Source organism: Artibeus jamaicensis, unplaced genomic scaffold (genome assembly GCF_021234435.1).
Source record: "Artibeus jamaicensis isolate MK-2021 breed Jamaican fruit bat unplaced genomic scaffold, CSHL_Jam_final contig_452, whole genome shotgun sequence".
In the NCBI taxonomy this organism is placed as follows: domain Eukaryota; kingdom Metazoa; phylum Chordata; class Mammalia; order Chiroptera; family Phyllostomidae; genus Artibeus; species Artibeus jamaicensis.
Window position 1 is genome coordinate 18731240 of NW_026521837.1, and position 27310 is coordinate 18758549.

Sequence of the window (27310 nt, forward strand, 5' to 3'; positions counted from 1 at the left end):
GCCCCTGGGTTGCCTGGCAGGAATTTGCCTACCATGTATGTTCCATTCTTCCTCAGTTACCTGTGAATTGACCATTCTCACTTGTAAAATCTAAGACCCCGTTCCCTCCTTTTCTCATCCAAAATGACATATAGCCCGGTTTTCCCCACTGTCTTTTGACTTTTATGCTTATGTGAATTCCCTATGTGTACATATTAAAATTTTATTTTATCCTGCTAATCTGCTACATGTTATTTGAATTGTTAGCCTGGCCAGACAAATTTAAAAGGTGGGAGTAAAAGTATATTTTCTGCCCCCACAAAAGGGAGGGTTCACGTCCCAAGCAGGATGGAGTGGAATGGCAGGAGACTTCCCTAATGCTACTCAGAATGGTGCACAAGCTAAAATTTATAAATTGTTTATTTCTGGAACTTTCCCCTTAATATTTCTGGACCCCAGATGACTATCATAGCTGACACTGTGGATAAGGTGGGGACTACTGGAATACAAAGATAAACAAGTCATGCTACTTTCCATCAAGAAACCTAAATAACTGTGGCAGAAATAAATCAGATATACCAGTAGCTATAAAACCGGAGAGTAAGTGGTAAATTCACAAGAGGCATAATGGTAAAGAACTATCGAGAGCTCATATAAGGGGAAAATAGCATGCAGAGGAAACCATCAAAAACTACTCTGAGGCTAGAAGTCTGGGAAAGTGGGAAGAGGATGTTGTTACTGGCAGGATTAAGGAACCCAGGAAGAGAAACACATGGAGGATGGCGGTCAGTTTGGTTTTAGACATTTTAGGTTGCAACAGCTGTGGGACACCAAATGGAAATGATAAGTGAGCTTTCACTGAGAAAGACAGAGGCCAGGCACAGGGACGTGGCTCCCTTCTGCAAGGAGGTGACAGCTGAGTGCGGGTTGGGGACACCCTCAGGAAAGAGTGTAGAAGGGAGGGAGAAGTTTCGGGAATACAGGGTGGGGGAAAAGGAGGTTTACAGTTGCGAGTCCATGAAACAGACTTTATGCTTTTATCATTACTTATTAATTATTTTATTTTTTTATATAAATAGGTGTAAACCCACTTTTTCTCCACTCTGTATAAAATTATAGGAAAATTAAAGGAAAGGGAGCCAGAGAATGAGACAGTGAGATAAGCCCAAAACAGAAGAAATAACCTAGGCCAGTAAAATGTAGGCAATGTCCATAGTTTTTTGCCTGCCCAAGACCAATGCCCACCATCCAGTAGCAGACCTCTTAGTGCATAGGAGCCTCGTATGAGGTTTAAGTGGGGCTGCCCAAACGACAAATGACCTAGACCTGTCCACTGTCTGGCAGAGCTATTGAAGAAGTCTTTTTCTATTAGGATTGCTCTAAGTATGGGGTCTCCTTTGTCCATTTTTTCTACCACACAAAAGAAGGTAAAGTCTAAGTAGAGGAAGACAGGTTTCCAATTCCATCACTAGTCCCCTGGGCACAGCTGTGCCTAAAGCTGGCTTTGCCCTTGAGTCTTCTGTGAGTTACTTGAGTCAATGAATTCTTTTTTTTGACTTAAGCAATTTAGAGTTATTTCTGCCACATTCAAACAAAAGAGTCCTGATTGATACATATGTACTAAAAAACATTTTAAAGCTAACAAATGAATGAAATATTTAGAACCAATGAAAAATCAAAAAGATGTTTTTCTAATGTTAAAACCTTCTTCATTCTTCTTCTTTTTCTCAACACCTGGGTTGTTTTCTGTACTTGGCTGTCTTCTCAAAGGTCACCCATTAAATAATACAAAACAATAGGGCCATCTGATCCTGTGCCCATTATGCCAACGCCTTCACACCACACCAGAAATGAAACATCATCCCACTCAAAAGTCACCCCAGAAGTGGTTTCAAATTCTGTTTTGTGATATAACCGCACTTCTGTGGAAGCTGAGCAGTTCACATTCCCAATAAGGACACGCTGGGTGTGGCTGTGTCCTCTCATGTGCGGGTGCAGGGAAGGAGAAAATGCACCTCGTAACGCATTTAGACTTGGTGACAATCAAAACTGGGATAAAACCTTTTTATTACTTTTCATATAAATAGATGTAAACCCACTTTTGCTCCACCCTGTGTAATTGGTACAAAAGCAAGCAAAGGAAGCCAGAGAATGAGATCTAGCCAGTTCTCTAGGTTGTCAAGTAACTGAGCCACATACTTTACATTATATTATAAAGCCTGTAGCCAGAGGAGGAAACAGGGTTGAAATCCAAGTCTGAAAGTGCCCATCTACCCTCTCTCCCTTAGAGACTTCTCTACCCTGCTCTGTCATATCTGTTGTTTGTCAGCAAGAACTACAACTACAACTACCTTCTGGAATTTGCTATCCTTCCCCCAGTAAATGAGGGGCCTCCTGTACTTTGAAGAAGAATCCACCCGAAGTTTTTTTTTTCTAATTTGCTATCAGAGAAGCCAGTTCCACTTTACCCTCTCTCTCATTCATTTATTCACTCCACAGGTTGCTCTCATCTTCTTTGTCCTAGGTAGACTGATAAGTACCGAAACTGAGACATAGTTCCATCTTCAATACACTCATCATTCAGTAGACAAAACATAAAGATACAACACAGATGATTATAATACAATGGGGTAAGGAAAATAATAAAGATAAGGACAAGGCATTGTGCAGGAAGAGGGGAGAGGTCAGGGAAGGCTTCCTGAAGGAGGAGGTATGTGTGCTGAGTCTAAAGTGTTGGTTCAGTACTTCTCATGGCTAAAGAGGTAAGATATAAGCCACCCAAACTAAGGCTGAAATCAGTAATGCAAGTAAGTATGTGATTAGTTGACAAATATTATAAACAATAGTTATTATAAGAGTTCTAGGAAGCACAGAAAAGCTATATGCTTAACATCTATAATCTCTTTTAATCCCCACATCAACTACTAAAGTAGATTTTAGAAAAAGTCTGGGACAAAGAAATCATACCTTAGGAAAAAGTAAATTGTTCAAGAGTAAACAATTTGTAAGTATTAAAGACAAAATTCAAACCAGGGTCATCTTATGTCATCTGACTTCTAACCAATACTCTTGCTGCTATACCCCCATGTTTTGGTGGGTTGAACAATGAAAAGAATACAAATAGTGAAAGAGAGAACCATTTAGACCCTGGCAAGGCACGTGGTTGTCGCCCCTGTTAATGACTTGAATCATACAGTTAAATTACTCTTAGGCCATATTTAGCATCCCACTGAAAGAGAAACCTTAAAAACAATCAAACAGTGGCCAATGCTGACATCAGTCGAGTCTTCTCACCATGGTGAGAATTAAGGAATACCAGGTGGTTGTGGTTCTTTGCTCCCCAATAAGCCCTTCTGTCCATCACCACAGCAGAAATGTCAGGCAGACACAACCACCACATTCAAGCAGCGGACAGCTGGACAGGACACCCTACGCCACGGGCCCACGGCTGCTGACATTGCTGTGAAGAACCTTGTAAAGGGATTATCCGAGAATATCTGGGGGGGTGCCATCTTAAATATTTTGCTTCCCTGTTACTGTTGTTTTAAATCCAGTATTTTTGAAGGTCAAGTGGAAAAGCCAACTTGTTGATGGATCCACCTGAACTACCATCACATGAGACCTGTACAAATGTCCATAAACTGTTAGGACTGTATTAAGAGGAGGGAAAGATAAAAATCCAAAATAATTATTTAATGGGAAAGAAACCTCTGGAATGCTGGAGAGCATACCTACCTTAGAATTTACTAATGCTAGCACTAATAATATAATGCCATGTGCCTGGCACACAGTAAGACTCGGTAAATACATATTAAATGAATGGATGAGTACTTTCAACTTGTTTTGAAAGTATCTTTCAAAACCAATTGTAAAAACCAGTTTAAGAGCATAGTAGCAATCTAAACAAAACTGTGAAGAAACAAAAGAATCGCAAAAAGTGAAGTTCGTTCATACAAGGGTGTTTCAAATGTGGGACTAGCCAAAGATCACAAGAGAACAATTTAATTATTTAAATTTAAGAAGTTTAAAAATTGAGAGGCCACTTCTGATCCTGAAAAGGCGAGTCGTCCCATACATTTACCCCTTTGGGGTGAGTGTACAATGTCTCGAAACTGGTGACTTACATGCTTCACACCGGCAAAAGGAGCATCTGAAGCAGGTCTGAGTATGGGCATCACTCTGAGGCTTGTTACAGACACAAAATGGAACGACCTAATGTCCGTGAAGAGGAGCTAGAGCGCCACTTCCAAGTCTCTCTGATATTGTGCGACATATCTACCCACTAAATCACCTTCTGTTTTACCAAACTTCTCTAGAATGTTTCCAGTCTTAATTGTCTCTTCAAAGTTTGTATTATTATTTCACCAAGATAAATCATAATTTTCTAAGGTTTGAGCAAAAAACATTCTTGAAAAACAATCTCTACATTTAACAGGTGGCTAATCAAGTGATCCCAACAGTTTCCTAAGATTCATTTTTCCAGTTTTTATTTTTTTTTTCGAATTCCTAGCACTGCTTACAGAAGCCACTCTGGAACTAGTGCATTCTCACCCACAATGCACACACACACATGTGTGCACACACATACACATGCACACTCACATTCACCCCCAAAACTCTTCCTTGAGAGGAGACAAAAAGTGCCTTTCCAATATATGCTTTAAGGAGAAAGAGGCCGTGTCTTATGATACATTGTTACGGGAAGAGGGATTGTTATGAAACAATATGGATAGAATAACACCACGACTATAAGTGAGGTTAGATAAAATCTAGAGGATGTGCTTCAAAATGTTAGCGGTATTTATCTCAGCACGATCAAATCATGGGTGACTGTTATTTTTTTGTTCTGCTCCTCTATATTTACCAAAGTTTTAGACAGTATACACCTATTGTTGTTTCAATTAGAAAAATAAAGTTAAATCATGGAGAGGGAGCATTAAATCTCTTACCTTGGTTCCTCCAAACACAATGAAGACAAGTTGGAATTAGTGTCTACTTTTACTAGAGAAAACAGAAATTTTAAAGCTATGACACACTTTTAAAAAGAGGTTTACAAAGTTTTCTAACGTCACCATAGCTCCTGACAAGTTTCTCAGCCTTATTTCATTCCATGTTCAGTTTCTCAAGGCTCTCTTGCCCTCGCCCCTAACAGCTTGACATGGTGACAGAGCAGAAACTCAGTCTGGATTCTTGACTTCCCAACCCTGACCTGCCCCCAGGTGACAAGGGCCACCCCACTTTCTCCCACAGGCCTTCTCCTGTTAGCAGCCAAGACCAGAGGGCCCATAAAGCCCTGCCACTCACCAGGGGCCTTCCGCTCAGTGCCTCTGGGGACAAGGTGTGGAAGGCACACCTCCTCACTTCAGGGCTGGGCCGGATGCCACACGGATTGGGCTCATCCTTCAAAGCCACCTCATCACTGCATACAAGGAACAGCCTTGTCCATCACAGGCCCAACTATGTAACGATCCCTCAGCACACTGGCTCTCAAAGTGTGGTCACGGGACCCCTGCGGGGTACCAGGACCCTACAAGAGAATGAGAGGTCAGGATTGTTTTCAAAACAGTACTGAGACTGCATTTTCCTTTCTCACTCTTATTCTTTTATGAGTAAACAATGGATTTCTTCAGAGGCTGTATGGCATATGTCACAATGGAGTGAATGCAGAAGCATAAATGAGACTCTAATAAACCAGACATTAAAGAGATTTGCAAAAATGTAAAACAATGCCATTCTTTTCACTAATTATTTTGTCATGGAAAGAGTTATTTTTCATTTTTAAAATGTGAACATGGTATGGGTTTATTAATGTTATTTTTAATAAATATTTTTAATGTTCTCAACATTCATTTCTGTAATTATAAATATCAATAGATATGAACCATATATACTAAAGGTGTTTGGTGTCCTCAGTAATTTTCAAGAGTGAGTACAAAAGGGTCCTGACTCCCAAAGGTTTGGTCTAACTCCTAAGAACGACACACAAACAGACCCTTATAGACCACCTAACTGACAAGTCGGGAGCTTCAATCAATCCTATCTGAGACACATCTCATCCAGTTCAACCTACACACCCATTGGATTGTTCCTGCAGAAGCACCCCCACTGTCACCCCTCTGCTCAGACTGCCCCCAACACACATGCATACACGCAAACTTTCTTCCTGTCAAGAGTGTAAAGTCCTAACACTGAAGAACCTCAGTTATCTGTCTTCAATCTTCCACTCCCTTCACCCTCCTCCAGAGCACACTTGAACTCTCTATCTTAACCACACAGTTCCAATGAGTCTTGTGTTTCACGGTCATTGTGACTTTGCACAGTCCCTGACCCCCACCTAGAGTCCGGATACGCCTCCACTCAAGGTTTCCGGCTCCTATCTGTCCTACACGGGCCCACACCTCCTCTGTACCCCGCTTCCGTGCCAGACTCGTACACACAGAGCATTTGTTTGTTTAGCACTTACTGCATCCTTTAACATATTTATCACCTGTTTGTAAGAATGCATACCTCTTTAGTAAGATCATGAACATCTAAAGAGAAGAGACATATTTCTTTTAATATGTTTCTGAACTCTAAACAAAGCATCAGACAAGATTAGCAGAAGGTTTTGATGGACAAAGGATGGAGTTGATGAGTTCCATTTGGGGCAGGCTTAGACGGATCGAGTCAGGGAAGGGAGAGAGACATCAGTAGGCGATAGGGTGTACAAAGCTGAACCTCAGGACAAATACCTGAAGCAGGCCAACCTATTTAGAAAACGTCCAAAGAGAGGTACTAACTACAGCCCAGGAGTGACTGGAGCTGTGCAGAGAGAGTGTGTAAAATTAAAAGGAAGGGGACTTGAGATGGAACCCTAAAAGCACCGATATTTGAAGGATGAGCAAAGGATGTTGACATTGAAAAGTGGCCACCCGAGAGATAACAAAAAGGAGGTAGCACAGTTACAGGCAAGAAAATGGTGCGTTTCAAGCAGATGTGTCCAATGCCATCAGAATTAACAGCGAGGTAAGGCCTGAAAAAGGCCCATTGTATTTATCAATAAAAAGGACTGGGGTGACATTCTATAGAGTAATTTCAAGAGAGTGCTGGGGTCCAAGCCACACCATAATATGTTCAGGAGTGACTAGAAGGTGAGGAAATAGGGTAGGAATTCATAAACTTCCATTGCCCAGTTATTTGCAGAAAGGAAGGCATGTAGACTATGAGATACTCAGTAGATTCACAGCATGGGGGACCCCCCAACACAGCCTCTGTCTAAAACCAGCACAAAGGGAAAGAACCAAGGATTCAAAATTGGAACCCCTGCTCTCCCAGAAAAGTTGGGGCACTTGGTGACTTTTGCCAAATGACTTCTTTGGGCCTCAGTTTCTGGAGATACTGACATGTCCTATTTCTCTCACAACACAGTTTCTAGTGTCAAGTGTCAAAAATCAGAAAATAACATTGTAAGGCTGAGAAATCAATCAGGTTTTCGAGATAGCCCTGACTATTGCAGAGAGAGCTTCATCGGGGAAAATTACAGTAATATTTTTTGTTGTTTTATTGAAACAAGAGAAATTTCAGCAGAAAACACCTTCCTGCTTTCAAATGACTGTACAATTCTCAGTGACTTCAAGAAACTGGCATGAGTTCTCCCTTGAGATGCAGGAACTTGCACAACATGAGAGGCGTGCGGTTTTTTGGAAAATAAACCAGCCCCCCCCCCCCCGTGGGATCATGGACTTAGCTTGAGAAACGATAGAAGAAAGAGCATAGGTTTTGTTTTGTTCTGTTTTTTTTTTATTTTTCAATGTTTACATTCAATATTATTTTGAATTAGCATAGTGTTTAGACAATCACACACTTTACAAGACGATTCCCTACCCCAGGTATTTCCAGCACCCACTTGGCACCATATGTCGTTGTAACAATATTACTGACTATATTCCCTGTGCTGCGCTTTACATCATCGTGACTAACTACCAATCTGTGCTTCTCAATCCCTTCACCTTTTTTGTCAGATCCCCAAAACCCCCTCCCCTCTGGCAACCATTAGTCTGTTCTCTGGACCTATGAGTTTGTTTCTATTTTGCTTTTTTTTTTTCACTTATTTTGGGTCTAAGGCTCTAGATTCAAGTCCCACCTTCTCAGAAAGAGCACAGGTTCTGAAGTCCTGTCACCCTGGGGTGGAATCCTCACTCTGCAGCTTCCGGGCTATGACTTTGCACGAAGTACGTAACCTCGCTGAGACTGGGTGGCCCTGTGGGAGTTCGTGTACTTACCCTGGGAGGTCAGAAGGGTGAGTGGGGTGGTGTATGAGAAAGCACAGAGCACAATGTCTGGCTCATGATCAGTGCGCCGTGAACGTTAGCTATCATTCCTGTTAGGCCAGGACCTGCTTCCTCTGCAAATGGGAAGGCCCTTCCCAGAATATTTGCTTACAAGGCATTCATCCCAAGATCAGAGCCAGAGCCAGTGTCTAGCTTTTCTCATTAGTATGTGTAGGTGTAGAATATACCTAGACTCTGAGGAGCCTACTCCTAAAGAAAACTATAGTGCAGTGTGATTTGATAAATAAACTCAATTACCCGGTGTCAAGAATATGCATCCATTAACAAACAAGTCTGTGCTTTTTGTAGCATGTATATGTGTATATGCACATATATGTATGCATGTGTGTATGTGAATATATACATATACATATATCATGCACAGACCACTTTCTCCGGTGTTACAAAGCCAGCAATGCAGCTCTTCACAGGCATGATAAAGACAGATTTACAGTCTACACTGCCAGAAGAAAGAGCAAATTCATTGGCAGAGAGTCCTTCTAGAACAATAGTAAGAACAGGGCTGAATGTTTTAACACTAGACGTGGTGTTTCTCTCATATCTGAAGGCTATCCATAGAAGAAAGAAGTTGATTAATACATGTTTCTCCAGGAAAATTTTAAGAACTCAGAATTAGGAAAGCTATTGTTGCCAAAACATTTTCTCTGAAAAAAATTCATCATATAAGAAAGAATAAAAGAAAACTTCATTCTCTAAGAGACAATTCAGGTAAGTCACCTGAAAATCCATTTTGTGATTAGTAGCAGAAACACATTTGAAACGGGCAGATGTTCAATCAATAAAATCTTTGAAAACTGAACCAGAGAGGCAGAACTCCCCAAGAGGAGAATTGAGTGATTTGTAACTCTTCCATGAACCCTTGGCCAAGAAATCCCTCACCATTCTAAACTAGTAGCGCCTGCTATGAATAGTATTCAGTGAAGAATGAATCACAGATAGCCTTGTAAGACATTTTATAATATTTTTTTACTTAACTACAGCAGTTTGGCCTTGCATACTTTTCTCAGGTTGCCATTTTCTTTCCTAATTGAAGTGTAAGCTCTCTGAGCACAGGGACCCATCATCATCAGTGTAGTTCCTACAGGCAGCACTGTTCTCCTGATGCAGCTACACAATGGAACTAGATAAGCAGCAGATCATTAGTGTCTTCTACGCATATTTCAAAATCTGAGGTAATAGTTGGTCTGGCTACAAAGGGTGTAATTTTCTAGCCCATAGTGCAAAACATCCACCATAGTACACGTTTAGGATTACCTGAGGTTCTACCACTTGTTGTGTGACATTAGTCAAGTTACTTAACCTCTTTGTATCTCATTTTTCTCATGTGCAAAATGAAGATGCAAACAGTACATTTATCGTAAAATTGTGTTCGGTATCAAATACGATAATACAAATAAACTGGTTAAAAGTAATATTGCACAGAAAAGACCAACAATCTCTTGCTATAATTGTTATGTTATGCAAGAAGAGTCCCGGTGACTCCTAGGTAGTGGGTAAAGGTGCAGACCTGGGAGTTCAATGTGGAAAGAATGGAGGCCGTTTTCCTGCACAGATCCCAGTCGTGCCTGACGCGGAGGCAAACTGAGCTCCTGACAGCTGTATAGATAGAGATCAGAACAAAACCAACTCCATCTCTAGATCCAGACTTTATTTCATTTTTAAGTGCCATACTGTGGCCTTTGACCAACTGAGCTATCTTTAGCAAGTGTATCAAAGCGTCTGAGTGATGATGTTCTATGTTCCACAAAATGTAGCCATAAATATTTTTGTTAGTAACAGCTGAAATGGCATAACAACTAAGATAAATATCAAACTGGTAATAGCATCAATTACAAGCAATCATCTATCATAATATCACCAGGAGGTATTATCGGCCCTGACACTATGGCATCTCTGTCCCTTTGTCTTGCCAATTATTAGTACCTGAATTATACTACATTTTTAAAAAGCACTGTGGCAGCGGTCTGTTAGTGAAGAATAATTTGCGCAGACTGCAGGGTCATCTTTTCTTCTCCAATCTTCCCTAAGCAAATTGCCGTTTAATAAGTTCTGTTATAGTCCATGGGGTAGCCTGCTTTGTTTTATGGTCTGAAGGTACCTTTCCCTGTGGTGGCCATTACACTTTTTCCCCACCTTTGGGCATCATTATAGTGAAATGATTTACAAGTATCCCTCATATCCCCAAAACGTCTTGGAAACAATAATTGCACTATACACAGTCAACCTAAATGAGAATGATATAACAGATCAGAGCAGGTCCAATGTCTTGAAGAAACAGTGACCGAAGACCTAAGTGCAGCCTCAGCTTTCTGTCCCACCTTTCTGACCCACTCCCCCAGTTTCTCACCTGAACAAGCAGACTAGAAGGCATTCCTAGAAGGTGTACCTGCCATTTTCCAGAGCATAAAATCTAAAAGAGACCAGATGCTCTTTCTCTGCTCTGTTCATGGTCAGTACTTCCCTGAACCTCCCTCATCTAATCCATTATCAACTCACCAGGAAAAATACAGTAGATAACAACAAGCTATACACACAATGTATGTGTAATGACCCCAACACACACACACACACACCCCTTCTGTTTGCTACATAGCATTAGCCTGGTCATAATAAACTGAAATAAGCTGAGAGTTACCTCACTGCCTCTCCCTCTGGTGTCATGGGGCCAGAAGCTAGTAAAGAAGATCTAACAACAGTTAAAGGAAAACAGCAGGCAAAAGACTGAAGCAAAAACATTTACTTGGGGCTCTTCTGCCTGCTTTTCAGCCATGCCTGCTCTTCCTGGAGAAGGCAGAGCCTTTACGCCAACTCCTGACTACCTAAGGGTTCAAGCAATCATTACATCTCACTCATGCAAACCACTGCAATCTCCTCCTTAGTCTGCACCCTCTCCAACACTTTCCATATTCTCATGAAGATAAATTTTCTGAAAACTCAGGTCTGATCCCATTCCACTTTTGTTTGTAATTCTTTGATTAGATATATCATTCTATCATGCATTATAGTTGTATGTGCCTATGTTATACCTCCTCCAATAAACTGTAAAGTCATGTGAGGGCCAAATTATCTTACTCATATTAAGCAATTTTCACTCATTCATTCAGAATATATATAGTGAATACACGTTAGTACCAGGCAATACACCAGCCCCTAGAGAGAAAAGTTAGGTCATTCCCTTTAATTTGTTTAAAATCATAGAGGTAAGGAAGTAGGGAGGTTTCAGCCATATAAACAAAAAGTTGTAATGCATGCTAAATTATTTATATACTGTAATATAATTACAACATATAATATGTTAGAACTGCAAAGGCACTAATTCATATAGGATCACATAGAAGGGGTTCTTACTAAACCCTTGAGCAGACCAAGAAAAGCTTCTCAGAAAAAGTAATGTCTAAACTAATACCTGAAGCATAAGCAGTGTATATGGAAAACCAAAAACTATAGGCAGTCCATTAAGACTGGAGTAGTGGCAAAGGAGAAGTCTTGAGAAATATTTAGGGACCAGATCATGAAAGGGCTAAGCCACATTAAAGCACTTGAAATTTATCTTGAGAGAATTTAATTGTTTTACTAAGATGAGTGATATGATCAGATTTGTACCTTAAAATGACCACTCTAACCAGAGTACAGTAGTCATTCAAAATATTTGTTCAACACAAGAATAATTAAGTGTCATTAGCATAATAAAAAAACACATCAGTTATTCAAAAACAGAGAGAAAACAGGCTACCGGTGCTGGCTCTGATGCCCTGGAAAGGTTTTGTGCAGAAGTTGGGGCAAAGGATAGGTGGGCAATTAAAAGCATAGGATTTCAATAGGGCAATTCAAGGAAAAGAAGGACATCCCAGTTGGAAACATGAAGCATGCAAGGAAGGTAACAAGCTAAGAAGTAGTTGAACAAAATATAGAGTGAATTCACAGAAGAGCAAACAGTTCCGTTTAGTGAGTGCTAGGTCTGGGTGGGTAGACTGCTCAGTGTCATCCTTTAGGTGCAAGGCCTTGAATGCCAGGCTCAGGATCTAGACTTCACCAGCAGAGCAGCTTTGAAAGAAGAGAGACATATTCCAAGTACTGCTTTAGGAAGATTGAGTATGAATTAAAAGAAGTGTACAAACAAGGTGTAGACAAGCAAGTGAAGAAGAACAAAAGATGCAGGAAATATGCTGCAAGATATGTATTGAAAGAAAAAAGAGCATTAAGATAGAGAAGCAAAGTGTGAGGATAAGAGATGGTGTGAAACAAAGGTTGCCTCACAGGCCAACCTACCACAGCCAGGCCCACTTCTCCAACACCCCAATAACACTCCTTGGCCTTCTGATTTATTCTAATTAGTTTAGTATGATAATTTGGAGAATGAGGATATGCTTTTTATTGAGCTATTTAATCGGCATCTACAGTAGGAACTTAAGAGTGAGGTGTTTTGAAGAGGACATGAAGAGAAAATCTGAAGAGAAAGGAACTTCTGAATAAACAAGCACTGGAGCCATTTAAATGGCCCAAATTAATCACCCAGCGTATGCATTTAGTTGGGGCTTCCCTGTGCATTCTGTGGAACTAACTCCCTGACACAGATCAGACTGACACCCCAGCGCCTCCCAGACCCACTGAACTAAAAGGGCTCTCTCTTCTCACTGCTTCAGTCACTGCTTCTACCTGCTCTTTGCACCCACATAGCCCTGAAGCAAAACAATAAGCTCAATGGTTCTATTGTCATCAGTTTGACCTTAGGTCACTTTGGTCTCCCAAAGCAATGAGTTAATTTAATAGGACTTAGGAATACTTTAAGAATATTAGAAGACCTTCCAAATTCTTTAACAAACACCCAGAGTACAGTAGTTTATGACCTGAGAAAAGCTGACCTCAGAAATATCACAGCCCTCATCCAAAGGAACAATGTCATTTGTAAAATAGATCTCAGAGAAAATTCAATAAATCCCTGAGTCATAGAAATAAGTTCCATTTTCTGGGCCTTTTTCAAAGTCGAAAAATCAAGCTTCTCACAACAGGCCCATACATTATTTATTCTACTTTGTCACAGGTGAGGGAATTCCAGTTGCATTCTTTAAAGTATGCAGGCAATAATGGCCCTAAATTCTGCTCCAACTTGGGTGGTTTCCTGCTAGCAAATTAATAGATTCTTCCAGAATCTATTTCATTTGTTGACATCTTGTTGGATGATTGTTGTTTTCATCAGGACTTTTTAGAACATCACATTGTTGTTTGTTAGGCCTGGTTAAATGATAAGTTGTCCCTGGCTTCCCTTTATTTCCAAAGTCATTATAGGCTTCTTCCTGTCTCTTTCTGATGCCCACAGAGGCCACAACAAATGTAGTTAAATATCCAAATTTGAGAATGAGAAACAAGGTGTCAACATATATATAATTTATCAACTGAGAAATCCTACTTACAAAAGGGGAAACATATTGCTAATAAACTTAACCAATTTTTCAAAGTAATTCACACATATTTTACAGTGTCTTTACCAAGAAGTGGCTCAGGGATCTTTTGTCTATAATTGGTCAACTCCTCCAGACACTGCAAGGTAAAAAAAGATAAGTAAGTGCAAACAATGTGTGGGGTACGGATTTGCAGCTGCAAGTCAAGCCTCCAGCTTCTTTCCAAACACATGACCACTCCTACTCCTACCTAGAAATATCTTAGCTCAGCTGTTTCCTCTACTTGGAGAGATTGCAACTAGACAGAAAATACTTAGGAAGTTGTTTGCTTTGCTTTCTTTTCCAAAATATCAATATATAATACGTGGGGATTTCAGTTTTGCCAACATATTTCTTAGACATTAAATCAAATGTTTTATTAAATCATGCCAGAGCTAAAACTGCTCTTTTATTAAAGAGCCTGAAAAGGTGAAACACAAAACCCTCCCTTCTAGTTAAAGGGAGGTCACCCTCTGATACCCCGCAGCATCAGAATTTCTCCGTGAGTATAATATGTTTGAACTGAGGTGAGATATTTCTGACAAAAAGAATATCCATCTATCTATAGTATTCTTAGCAAGGAGTCCATCCCATTCAAGTTTCCCTAACAGTAATCTAAGGTCAGATACATTAGGAGGCGCTAAATTTCCAAGAGTGGAGTGCACGCAACATTCCCCAAACATCTCGGACCACAAAAACTTTTTGTAACACACACTAACATGGGCCAGAAATGAAGAACAATGTGGACAATGTCGCTTACTGCTCTTCATCACCAGTTCTCTCTGGAACAAGAACAGAAGGGAAAACATCAAGCACCGAGTTAGCAGTTTCAAACAGTGGGGGCGGGGGCAGTTTGGGAAGGATGCAGAAAGCACACTTTGCCTCCTCCAGAATTCTAAGAAATAAAATATGTCCTATGTAAATAACAACCTAGACTATCCGTTTCGAAATTTACTAACAGTTGTAATCTTCATTGTTCTGTGTACAATAAGTCCCTTCGGGTCTAAATGCCTCGTGTAACGTACACAGGAAAGGCAGAACCACGTTACATCTCCTTGGCAGTTGTTACCCACAGAGCAACTGTTAACAAGGATGGCATGTGAGCGGTTCGTTATTTTTGCTGGGAAGATTTAAGTACACCATTCCTACCTTTTAAAACAAACACACACACACACACACACACACGCCAAAAAAAAAAAACTGCATTTCCTAAGGTGCTTCCCGCCTTAACTACTTCATGAACTTTTCTGCAAAACCTTATATTCCCAAGCGTCTTATCTCTCAGCTCAGCAAGCACAAAGCTGCAATTTCTGTCTTCCTGAACCCCCTCCAGCCCTTTAACCTCGGCTAAGGAGCCCGGTCCGGTGAAAATCAAGTGCCACCAATCACCGTTCATACTCGAAAAACGCACAGAAATCCTTTCCCCCGCACTTTGCCCACGTAAATAGCGTTCAGGCACAGACCAGCGCCTAAGGACAGCCGGGGACGCGCGCCGTACCTGGTTGAAGTGCAGCTGCGCGAGCTGCGGGGCGCCCTCCGCGGTGGCGGCTCCCAGCTGCTGAAGCAGGTGCCCGAGCTGCGCCGCCGACAGGCTCCGATTCGCACCGAACACGCTCACCACGTCTTCGCTGAAGGCAAGCCCGGGCCCCTCCGCAGCCCCTCCGAGGCCCGCCGCCGCCAGCAGCAAGATCCCAGCCACCAGCTGTCCGGGGGCCATCCTGGCCCAAGCTGTCCTTTGTGGGCCCAAAGCTGGCTGAAGCGCACAGGGACGCGCTGGGCGCACCAGCGTTGGTGCCCAAGGGCGCGCGGTTCAGGCTTCTGCGCGCGGCCGAGTCAGCGGTGCCACGAGGCGCCCCTGGTCCTCCGGCGCCTTTGAAAGAGCAGCAGCCCGCGATCTGCGGAGCATTGAAGTAGCCGTGCAGCTGCGGGTGAGAAGCGATAGGCAGAGCGGGCGCCCAGTCCTCCTGCAGAGCCTGAGATAAAGAGGACAAAGGGGGAAAGATAAAGGCCACTGGGTCACCCGCCGGCCGGACCCCTGAGCACTGCTTGGCCGGAGCCCTCCAACTCCCAGCCGGGCATGGGGCCAACTGCCCCGTAGCCGGGTTTGCGAGCGTCCCAGGATTTGCTTACAGTGTGGTGACACAGGCTCCTCCCGGATATAAAGCTCTAAACTACCTCCAGTTCTTAAGAATGAAAACTGCACTCGCTGTGGAACCCCGTCTCCTCTTCCTGTCCTTCTGCCGAATTCCCGCAGAGCAAACTAAGAGGGATGAAATGTGCCAGCGCCTAAATGGGACCTTCCCTATCCCAGATCTCAGCTCTAAGCCAGCTAGCAGGAAGGACTCGGTTAGACTGCTAACCTCTCACCTCGCCTGCCTGCCTGTTTGTTTCTGTCCAGCCCTGCACCCTTTCAGATAAGAGGAGGATGACCCTGTCCCCGCCTCTGCAGCACGTGGTGACACTCTCCCCCTCCCGCCTGAACTCCCATGCGTCCACGCCGGGGCGCCGGGCCGCCTGCCTTCCCTCCTCTCCTGCGCTTTCCCAGCGCCGCTCTGCCGGCTCTCCATCCCTTCCCTTCCCCCACTCCAGGGGGTTACCTTAATGACACCTCCATGTCGGTGACTCCTAGCCTTCTTTCTGCTCTCTGCGGTCTCTTTGTTACCTTGATGAAACCAGCTTCCTGGAATAGAGTCTGGAACCCCTTGCATTGTCTAAGCTATTAGCAAGAATTTTTTGTTTGTTTATTTATTTATTTATTTATTTTGGTCTTCTTAAACTCAAGGGAGAAAAAGGAAACCAAATCTGTAGCGCGGTGGTAGACTCACTGAGCCAGCACTGCCCAAACCGGCCCTTCCTGACGCCGCACGGGATATCCGCAGATTAAAATGAATGTTTGTTCAGATGAGGATTCAAGAAAAGCTGATTTAGGTATGAAGTCAACAAGTGTGTGTCAAGTGAGTGCGGTGTTTGGGATCAAAGGTTGTGTCTGGTGGAAATAATTGTCCAGAAATAAAGTGAAACCACGATCCACTGTTGCATGCCAGAGAACAGTAAGAATCCAAAGTGGTGTAGATGAAATGTTCAAATAGCTGTCCATCTTGTTTGAGACATTCACACACACACACACACACACACACACACACACAGTGTTCTTCCTTTCATAGGTTAAGTTCAAAGCCTCCTAAAACACATTTCAAAAAACAAACAAACAAACAAAGACTAAATCCAGATGAGGGCAAGGAGATGGAGAAGGAGAAAGAATCTCATCTCGCACAAGAACTCAAATAAACCCAGGAAGAAAGAGATGAGAGAAAATTCGAGAAGAATGAGGATCCAGGTGGACATAACTGAAGGGCTGTTATATGTAGAGGGTTTAATTGCCTTCTGACTACAGAGGGCAGAAGGCAGCAGCAACAGGGCAAACTTACCAAGTGGAAGGTTTCTGCAGAATATCAGAACAACTGCTTTGAGGACCAGTGGTCCCCATTTTTTAAAGTGATTCAAACCCAAGGGTATGTGGTAGAAGGATTCCTGCCTTGGAGGGAGAAGAGCAAAATGATCTTGATGATGCGTCCCTTCCAATTATAAACCTATATACTTGTTAATCTACAGAATTACATTGGTGCAAAAAGGGCAATTATTTTACCCAAGGGCCAGAAGTAAGTGCCTGTCACCATTAAGCTCTTAAATTACACAATTAATAGGACTCTTCAAGACATTTATTGAAAATATTGTAATAACTATGTATTCGTGGGTACTAGAAATAGTAAGGGGGACACTTTGTAAAGTATATGATTGTGCAACCACTACGCTGTACACCTGAATCTAATACAAAATCATGCTGTGACTGTAAACTGTAATTGAAAAGTAAAAATAATGAAAGGTTAATTTCCAACTTAGTTGTAAAACAGTGTCTGGAAGGCGGGCTGCTCCACGGCTCACTTGGCGGTGCACAAAGCCCGGGCAGCGTGCTGAGGGCCCCGACCAGCCCCACAACTGCAAAGACTCCTTAGCTTCCTGTAATCCAGAATTTCACATTTCTGTTTTCAGGAATCAAGCCAAGAAAGTCAGATGTTCACTGAGCAAACGGGTGAGGGCAGAACTTCTTCAGCAACATGGTTCTGGAGATGGAGCCCTCGGAAAATGTTCAGTGTCATTGTGAGCAAAGAAAAGTAACTTTCTCGAAACAGTAACACGGGTAGCGAGGGGTTTGTCAGGAGAGCATTCGCCCCCCTTGTGCCTGTTGGGTGGAACCCAGAAGTGTGCAAAAGAGGATTATGGAGCATATAAAAATTAGATTACGACATAACATATTCTTTAAGTTTCTCAGTGAGGAGGGTTTGATATTTATTTATGTAATTATAGTTTGTTTACAAAACTTGAGTTTATATAACTACATAGTAAACTTACTGGTTTCCAAAAAATTACTGATTCTCAAGCATAGTTTGTTGTTTGTTTTTTGTTTTGATGTCAGTGACTGAAGGTGATTCTTGGAAATTAATGAAAACTCTAGATCAGTGATTTTCAACCTTTTTCATCTCATGGTGCACATAAACTAATTACTAAAATTCTGTGGCACACCAGTGTATCATTTTTTGCCAATGTGACAAAAAAATAGGTATCATTTTGATTCATTCACACCCAACAGCCATTGTTGTGTTGGCTGTTGTCATTTAGTGTGTGTGGTGGGGGTGGGGAGAGTATTGTTCTTTTTTTTAAATCCTCACCCCAAAACATGTTTTTATTTATTTTAGTGAGAGAGGAAGAGAGAGTGAGAGACATCGATCAGCTGGACCAAACCCACACAACCTAGGTATGTGTCCTGACCAGGGATCAAACCTGCAACATTCTGGTGCACTAGGTGATGCTCCAACAGACAAGCCACTGGGCCAGGGCCTTTTTTTAAATTGAATTCATTGGGGTGACACTGGTTGCTAAAATTAGACAGGTTTCAGGTATACTATTCTATAACATATCATCCGTGTATGGTGTTGTGTGTTTACCACCCCAGGTCAAGTCTCTTTTCATCGCTGTTTATCCTTGTTTCACCTTCTACATTTTCCCATCCCCCCACCCTCTGGCAATCACCAGACTACCGTGTGTGTTGCCAGTTTTTTATTTGACAGTCTAAGGGGAAAGAGGTCAGTGTGTGCATGACTAAATAGTAAAGTATTGCCTGTTTTAAAAATTGTTGAGGCACACCAGTGCACCTTGGGCACATCTGTTAGAAATTGCTGCTCTGGATGGTTCATCTACACCCAACAAGTTGTCCCTTCCCAGCTCAAACAGCAACACTGATAACATGGTGGATTTTTCACAAACATAAATGGGTTTAAATTAATACAAATTTTGTATCATGGATATTTTTAAACAATATTTTATTTATTAACCATTCATGTCTATGTATGCACATTTTGCCAACCCATCAACCCCCCAAGACAATAAACAGAAAAATAAGTAATAATCAACCTACTTTGAAACCCTACCAAATAGTTAACATAATATAGAAATGCAACTTAGAGGAAGTATTCAAAATTCTAACTACTAATGTTGACATAAGAAAATTTCAAACCAATAAATAATTTTTACAACAGTTTATTTAAGCCAAAACTTATGGCAATTCCTGGGAAACAAGATCTCCATTGCTCTGGAAAGTAATAGTTTTGCAACTTCTTTTATGCATTTGAAATCAAGGAGGAAATGTTTGGAGGGGGAGAAAGCAAGGTGGGGATGGAGTTACAGAATAACTGAGGTTGTGCACACTCTTGAAGGTGGCCATGTTTTAAAAGCAGGAATCTAAAAAGAGGCATCTCAAAGATGTGTTAACCTGGATGCACAGAAACAGTAGACAGGGCCTCATTAAGGTAAATAAGCATCTTACTAAAGCAGTCACAGGCCTGGCCCTGACCAGTTGTTCCATTGGTAGAGCAAGGCCATGACTATCCACCATGACCTGCCCAGTCAAGAATTTGTGGTCTTCCGTAGAATCTTTTCTTTCATCCACACTAAGTATTAAATTACTGTTATTACTAAATACCAAGTTGGCAAGGTAAATTTCCAGATACTCCACTCTCATAAAATTTGATCACCAAAGTACTATTCAGATAATGTTTTAGGGCCCAAAACATGGCATTCTGTTAGCAGTCCCCTTCCTGAAGAAAAGAACTTCCGATATAAAAGATAAGGTGTGTATATATATAAGCTATTCTTTTTCTCAGAAATCTTTCTTTAAAGTCAAATAATTTTGAATGATAACAAGGAAGAGATCACTGGCTAGGATGTTGAAAAATACCCTTTTTCTAGGTCTCCAGCAAAACTAGGGAAAGTCGTGTGACCTAACCAGAATGCAATTCCATCATCAATAAAAGCAGAAAATTGGATGAGAAGAACAAATATCCATTTCAGCCTCATTATTTCTAAATGACTAATTTCATAGTAATTTATCAAATCAAAACATGAAATACCCAGAAAAGAAAGTTCAATTCTCCAATGCAAAGGGCATTTAATGACAAACACTACTTTTTCTAATGGCTTCAAATATTTCCCACTGCCAATCTTTTGTTACTATTGCAAACAAGGAGCAAATTGGCCTCTTTTAAACTTTCTCTTGCATTCATTTCCTGTGGAAGGAATAATAAGCAAATCTAAGAGATGGTATATCCCTTCGCTTCTTCTCCTTTTTTCCCTTTATTCTACCTTCCAGTACTAAAGCCATGAGGTGGAGCACATCCCAGTAAAGGTATATGTGCAGAGGGCAGTCATCATCTCCACACAAGGAATGTCGGAGACTGAACCCGGAAAGAAGGGTATCCCCAGAGGGAGGAAAACTTAGTCTGGACAGTTAGAGCCCAGGCAGGGTGACAAAGGTGTCCAGAGTGCAAGGGGAACACGGAAAATCACCCTTAAATCTCTAGTGGGCTAAGAGTGTGTGTCAGCACAAAATGTCAGCACCCAAGGGTGACAAGGGGTGCATACTTCCCCGCACGCTTTGTTACAGTCCAAGCTGCAGGAGGAGGGAGTACGCACAAAGCAATGGCCTTGTTATGGAGCAAGGACTGGAGGGCATCCATGAGTCGGGAGTGAAGAGAGACGGTCTGGTGTGAACAGTCAGAGCCTGGCTGGGTGAGGAAGGCATCCCTGCTTGGTGGTGGCCCTGAGCAGCATGTCAGAGCTGAACAAGGATGTGGAGGGAGACCTGCAGAGGTGCCAGAGCCTGTGCAGTGAGGAGGGCATCTGGTGGGGGGTGGGGGGGGTAGTGTGATTTAAATAGGAAGTATACATTTGGTCTTCATTGAGTTTCTGGCACACAGCTAAAACCCTTGGAATTTCCTAAGTGAAAAAAGGGTTATTGCGGTGACTTTGGGGCAGATTAGAGGATGGGAGATGGTTACCAGGCAAAACAACCATGTAATTAGAGGGTTGAAAATTTCAGTCACTCTCCCAGCACCCCCCAACTCTCCACCCCTGACCTCTGGAAGGAAGGAGAGGTTGCAGATTAAGTTATTCACCAATGGCAAATGATTTAATCAACAATGCCTAACCCAAAAGGACTGGATTCAGAGAGCTTCCACATGGAGATGTGTGGGGAATAATCAGAGAAGGCGTGAAAGCTTCATGCTCTTTTCCCATACCTTGCCCTGGGCATCTCTTCCATCAGGGTGGTCCTCAGACCTTTTATAATAAACCAGGGATCTAAGTAAAGGTTTCTCCTGAGTTCTCTGAGTGATTGGAATCTCTAATCTATACCCAGTGAGTCAGAAAGATAAGTGACAAGCTGGACTTTGTGACTGGCGTTTGAAGGAAGAAGCAGTCTTTCTTGTGGGACTGAGCCCTTAAACTGGAATCTGACGTCACCTCCGGACAGGTAGTGTCAGAACTGAGTTCAGTTGTAGGACACCCAGCTGGTGTGTGATACGTGCTTTACGGGTGCAGAACTCTCCCCACATATTGAAATTTGGGTGCAGAATAATAGAGTATCTGAAGCCAAGAGGAAAAGTGAGGGATGGAGAGATGACATCAAAAATAGAAGATGAGCTATACATAGGAGATTCATTAAGTAAGTACACATATAATAGACCATCGTGATCCGTTCTCACACTGTTGGGGAAGAATGTTGAAAACATGGGGAAAGAAAAAAATGAGAAACGAACTAGAAAACTAGAATGAACTCATGGTGTTAGGTTGGAACTGGAGATATCAGAGTAAAATCACGGTTTTCTGTATACAAACAGATGAAAATAGATAGCAGTTGTAAATAATCCCCAACACTGTCTGTCCCCTGGGATGTCCTGGGAACAGCGGCACCCTAACAGCAGAGAGCATGCATAGGGCCCGGAGCTTGGCTTCTAAAAAGTATTCTGCACTAGTAAGAATAAGGGCTCCTTACAGAAAGGTCGATCACAGGACTGGGCAGAAAAAGAAACAAGATGAACCCAGAAACTCTTAGGCCTGAAAGCAAGGAAGCAGTCAGAGAATGAGGAAATACATGTTCAAGTACACTAAAGTAAGGAATGGGGCGTTGGAGCAGCTACTTACCCTCAAATGGCTCAGAGGAAAGGTCTTTGTACGAGGCATCTTTTCTGTAAGTTTGTAAATTACTTCAAATTTTGAAAATAAAACAGTGAGTAGAGTAAGGAGAAACTCCTGCCAATGAATTACATAGAAATTAAAAATAAAATTTTGCTAAAATCCTGATTTGATAATATTCAGTAAAATTACCTTAACTCGCTACATATTTTACCCTCTGGATCACATTCCATGTGGTGTGGGAATACTAGTGGGAAGAGGAATTTTATTTTCTATGAAATGCTTGTAGTTGAGGTTAAGCAGAAGTGAGATGGTTGCTAGAATAGGGATTTTAAAGGTTGTGGCAGAGAGAGACAGGGACAACTATGTCTGCAGAAGACACTGAGCAAATAATTGATGGAGCAGTTAACCCATGAGCTTGAATGATAAGTAGAAGTTTGACAGAAAGACAGAGAGTAAAAGCACATTCCAGGACAAAGAAATGCAAAATAAAAATTCCTGGGGTACCTGAAAGAGCAAGAACTACAAGAAGGTATTTGCAGCTGGAAAGTCTGGAGCAGAAACATGGAATCTGACAAAATCAGGAAAAATCTCAAAGTTCCACCGGGTCAAAGGTGTCTTTTATCTAATGATGTTCCAGAAGATTCTTTATGGTCATCTGTGGTAAACATCTCCTTGGTAAATTTAAACCTCCTTTTTTCTGTATTACAAATTACCAGATAATATTTACTCTTTATTATCACAAACATTCCACATACAATATTCTCAAATAAGAGCAAGATGGTGATGACTGGATCCAAATCACACATGTGTATTCAGCTACCAATACCGCAGACAATGTAGGTAGGAATTAGATTCGTGTAACTCTACACTGCACTTAATTCCTAATATACAAAATGGGATTAAAGTAATATTTGCTCAGTCTACATCAGTAAATAACTGAAAATCAGATATGATAAGGCATGTGAAAACTCTTTATAGCCTAAAAAACAGAGTGACGGTATTATAAGCTAAAATGGCAGGGTAATGTGATCCATGTAATCGGCCTACTGAACTGCCATTCAAGACGGACGAGAACAACCAACACTAGCCTGGAACAAAGTCTACTTTGTACCTCACAACGCTCTTGAGGTTGTTTTCCAGGAAATCAAAGCACTAATCAGAAATGGAAAGAACCACAGATATCATCGAGTCTAATCTAGTCATTTTTGAGTAAGGAAAGGGAAGCTCAGAGGAGTTAAGTGTCATTGTCAAGTATACATTCAGATGCAAACATAGGCCCAAACCTCTTCCCATTATGTTTTGAGAATAATAGCAGCCTGTGACTTTTATTGGGTTGAGAAAATGAAACTGGGAACTATTAGTGCACGTTCTTCTTAGGCTTCTTTCCTTCTTTCTCTCTCGTTCTTTTCCGATAGGCCCATATCCCAAGTCTCGTGTTCCCATTCAGCTCAGCTCACCCAGCACGGCCTCACTATCGTTTCTGGGTTTTATAATTCCACATATTTTTCAACCTATTCTTAGAATTTTGGGAAAACGTATGTGTCTGACATGGAAAGATGTTAAATAAATTAATGAAGAGGGGAACAGCAGAATATGTTGCAAAACTATATATACAACGTGCATGCACACACAGGAGCCCAGGCACTGCAAACTTAGCCAAGGTCTGCGGCAACATGCGCCAAGCTATTCACACTGCTTCCGTCCGGAGAAGTAGGTTTGGGGAGCAGGAAATTCAAAGCGAGGAAGAACACCTTTCTCTGGAGAGAAGAATTAGACAAACGTATATTTTTCTTTATACATTTGGCATATTCTTTGGCATTTGAATATTTCAAAAGATATGTCTTTTACAACTAAACAAATTAAAAAAAATGATCAAACCGTAGATGGTCCTGGAAGTCCGGGTGGCTGTAAAGTGGGGAGTTAGATCAGTCAGCCTCTTCGTGAGCCCAGTGAGGACAACCCCGAACGAGAGATGAGAAGTTCCCATGCTGTGTGCCTGGCATGATTCTGTATCACGGAAAGCTAAGAAAAGCAGCACAGATTTGTCAAAGTAGCCCTGGAAGGCATCTAGCCCCTCTTACTCTGTGAATCTTGAACAGCCAGAGTCTTTGATGGTGAATGGGGTTAAGTGGGGCAACAAGCAAGAAGAATTCTCCTTAAGAGGGTACTTACGGTATCTCAACTCTCCCAACACTTGAGGGTCAGAATCCCAAAGCTTGAGTGAAATTGACCTGCTGGGAAATACAATCATATGAGAACAATTAGGAATTTTGGTTTCAGGATAAGCGCTTAATACAAAGCCTAGTCTTAGGCAAATTTACGGAATGAAATTATGACAGGGAGCTCTTCTCGGGTTCTCAGCCCCTTAGCACCTGAGGTCCACATCTCGCCCCTTGCCTGCTCTTCCTGCAGTTACTTCTTTCACTATTGAAAGTTAAAAAGCAAACAGAGCAAGTGTTTTCTCTTCAGCTCATGCGGGATTAGGAGTTTAAATCTTCATAAGGATTTCTTGACCAGCTTTGCCTCTAGGTTTTTTTCCAGAAACTCATTCACACCATATTCTTGCTGCAGGGATACTCTCGCAGTTACCAAACACTGGTCCCTGACTCCTGGTAAAGTCGTGAAGCCCTGCTTGAAAGCGCTGCCACATCCCTAAGGAACACAGCACAGACCACTCCAACCCGCAGTCTTCTGGTGGCACAGTGGTGAGGGTGGAACAATGGACCAAGGATGAGAAGACCTGAGTTCCCATTCTGACTGACACCATGTGAACAGTTTGTCATCGTTTCAGTCGCTTAGCTCTCCCATGAATCTCGCAGGCTTGTGCTGAGAATTCAATGTCATGACAGGAATTAACACATCTCACAAATGGCCAAGCCAAGGAGAACTAAAATGTCAAACTAGTCAAACCAGACTGAAATGTCATTTTGGGCACAGTTTACAGCTTCGTGACACTACTTGTCTGTCGGACACACATAACATCCGATGGTGCTGTAGCCACTCCTCCCTGGACTGGAAAACGACTCCTCCCTTGGCCCCATCGTGGTTCAGAAAGCCCACTTAAAAAAAACGCTTTATTCTTTCTTTTTAAAATTTGGATGGAATTTGTAATTTAGGAGAAACGAGCATTTTCTAGTTGTATTTCTTGTTTGTATGCCTTTGCTTGGTCTATTTCAGAAGGAGGAAAATTATTCTTGGCACACATACATGAAAAACCAACCTTTGGCACCCATGCCTTTACACATAAATGTGATCTCTCCCAATGTGACAGTCCTAATGGAGATAAATGTACTTGGAGCAAAGTATGACTTACACAAAAATAATATGAAAACAAGATAGATATTATAGTGAAAGAAAATGATTTGAATACACAGGAAACTTACTTCCCCAAATGATATACCCTAATGCCTTAAGAACTGTAGGGAGGAGCTCAGCTTGAGTTTGTGAGAGAAGAAAGATTCCTTAGACATAAAGTCTGATGCCACTGAGAAAATAACAGGGTTACAAATGCCCAGAGTTTTTTATGTCCCAAGCACAATCTCTAGAAATGCCTCACTTGTTGGGTGTGTATTTCAAACAGTTCATGGATGACTGGTGGTTCTTGGGTGTCTTCTAGTTCTCAATCCAACTTACCCAAAACACGTTTGTTCTTTTTTGTAAGTGAAAAATATATTTTCCACTGCAGTTTGGGAACCAAATTAGATATGAAAAAAATCCTATCCAAAGAAACCCAAATATCTACTCAGACAAAAGCACCATGGGTCTTTTCAAGGTTAATACAAGCAGGAAAAAGTGAGTGCTTTATTCTCAAGTTCCATAACTATCATCTAGATTTCTCTTATAAATCTAGAGAAATTCTAGATTTTCTCTTAGAAATTCTTCCTTCTACAGAAGAAGAAAGAATCACTATAATGAAATTAATTCCAAGAAAATACTGAACACAGATGGATTGCTTTTTAATCTTTTACTATTTATCATTTGAGAATTTGAGGGGAGCAGAGAAGAAGAAGGAGGATGGAAGGAATTGGTCTATAACGGTATGAGTTTGATAATATGAGTTTCATATATTAAGTTCTTATTTCCTTTGACATTTTTCAGTTAGTTTTATTATTTAAAATGGAACTGATTCTCCAAACTGTAATTTCCAAATTGTTTTACTTTCGAACTAACTGTAGTTTTTCTTTAAATACATTTCACATTATCTTAATGTCATTGGAATATGTTGCTGATATAATCTTAATTTTTGAATGAGTTTGAATTTGTTTTTGTAAGAAACATGCTTGGAACAAAGAATTGCATGCACAAAAACATCAACTGTGATCCCATATAAATGGTGGAAATGCGACATTTTTTCTTATTTTTTAAAATATTTTCTAAGTCTGGGGAAAAATGACTTCACAATTAAGTTTTTCCTACTAATTTTAAATAACAACAACAACATAAAACATTACAGAGTTAGGTAGGATTATAAAATAAACACTTTTTGATTGAAAAACCAGTGTTAAGAGTGTGCTGAAACTTTCCCCTTGTGGATTTCATGCCTGTGTGACTTCCTTTAATTTGAATAGTCTACAGGGTTAATTATAGATTCACATTAAGAACAAGAACTGCATCTGCAAATTCAATATTTAGCAGGAAAAATGCCCCAAGGCCAGAATTTTTATGTTTCCTAAAACTTTCCAGCTGCAATTATACCCTCCCACATGTAAAGGAAAAAAGCAGACTAAAACCTTAAAATCCAAAATATTGGATAGGAATAATAATGACTTCAGAGAGTTTTAATGTAAAATATGGCTACCTAAATACCAAATCATCCAAATAAAACCAAAAATTGACCTAAAATATTTTATTTAAAATAACTTTTCCAAGTTGTTTTTTCCTTCTTAATCTACCAACAATCAACACAGATTTTTTACCAATATTATGTTTAAGTTTTCAACTTTCATAACGTAAACTATATGTTAGATCACTGACTATTTTATTATTTTATTCTTCATTGTTTTTTTTAATTCTAGAACTTGAATTTTAAAGAAT

General features: G+C 41.1%; 1 protein-coding gene and 1 long non-coding RNA gene across 4 annotated transcripts in view; one reads left to right on the top strand and one right to left on the bottom strand.

Annotated features, from left to right (window-relative positions):
- Positions 1-16145, bottom strand: part of SLC39A8 (solute carrier family 39 member 8) — a 69912-nt gene extending 53767 nt beyond the window's left edge. The window contains exons 1-2 of one of the 2 annotated variants that reach the window (XM_037156884.2): positions 15923-16145; positions 15246-15720 (exon numbers count right to left, since the gene is read on the bottom strand). In XM_037156884.2, the coding sequence (XP_037012779.1) occupies positions 15246-15464 (219 nt within the window). In that variant the 5' untranslated portion in view covers positions 15465-15720; positions 15923-16145. Of the gene's footprint in view, positions 1-15245; positions 15721-15877 lie in introns of both variants that reach the window. The other variant, XM_037156883.2, reaches the window with a different exon arrangement.
- Positions 16024-26516, top strand: LOC119057926 (uncharacterized). 2 transcript variants are annotated; one of them, XR_008391837.1, is made up of 4 exons: positions 16024-16093; positions 16530-16675; positions 18502-18560; positions 24848-26516. It is a non-coding gene; the product is annotated as an uncharacterized LOC119057926 (long non-coding RNA). The 2 variants fall into 2 exon arrangements; XR_008391838.1 differs by lacking the exons at positions 16024-16093; positions 16530-16675 and adding an exon at positions 17815-17905.
- Positions 26517-27310: the final 794 nt, after the last annotated feature.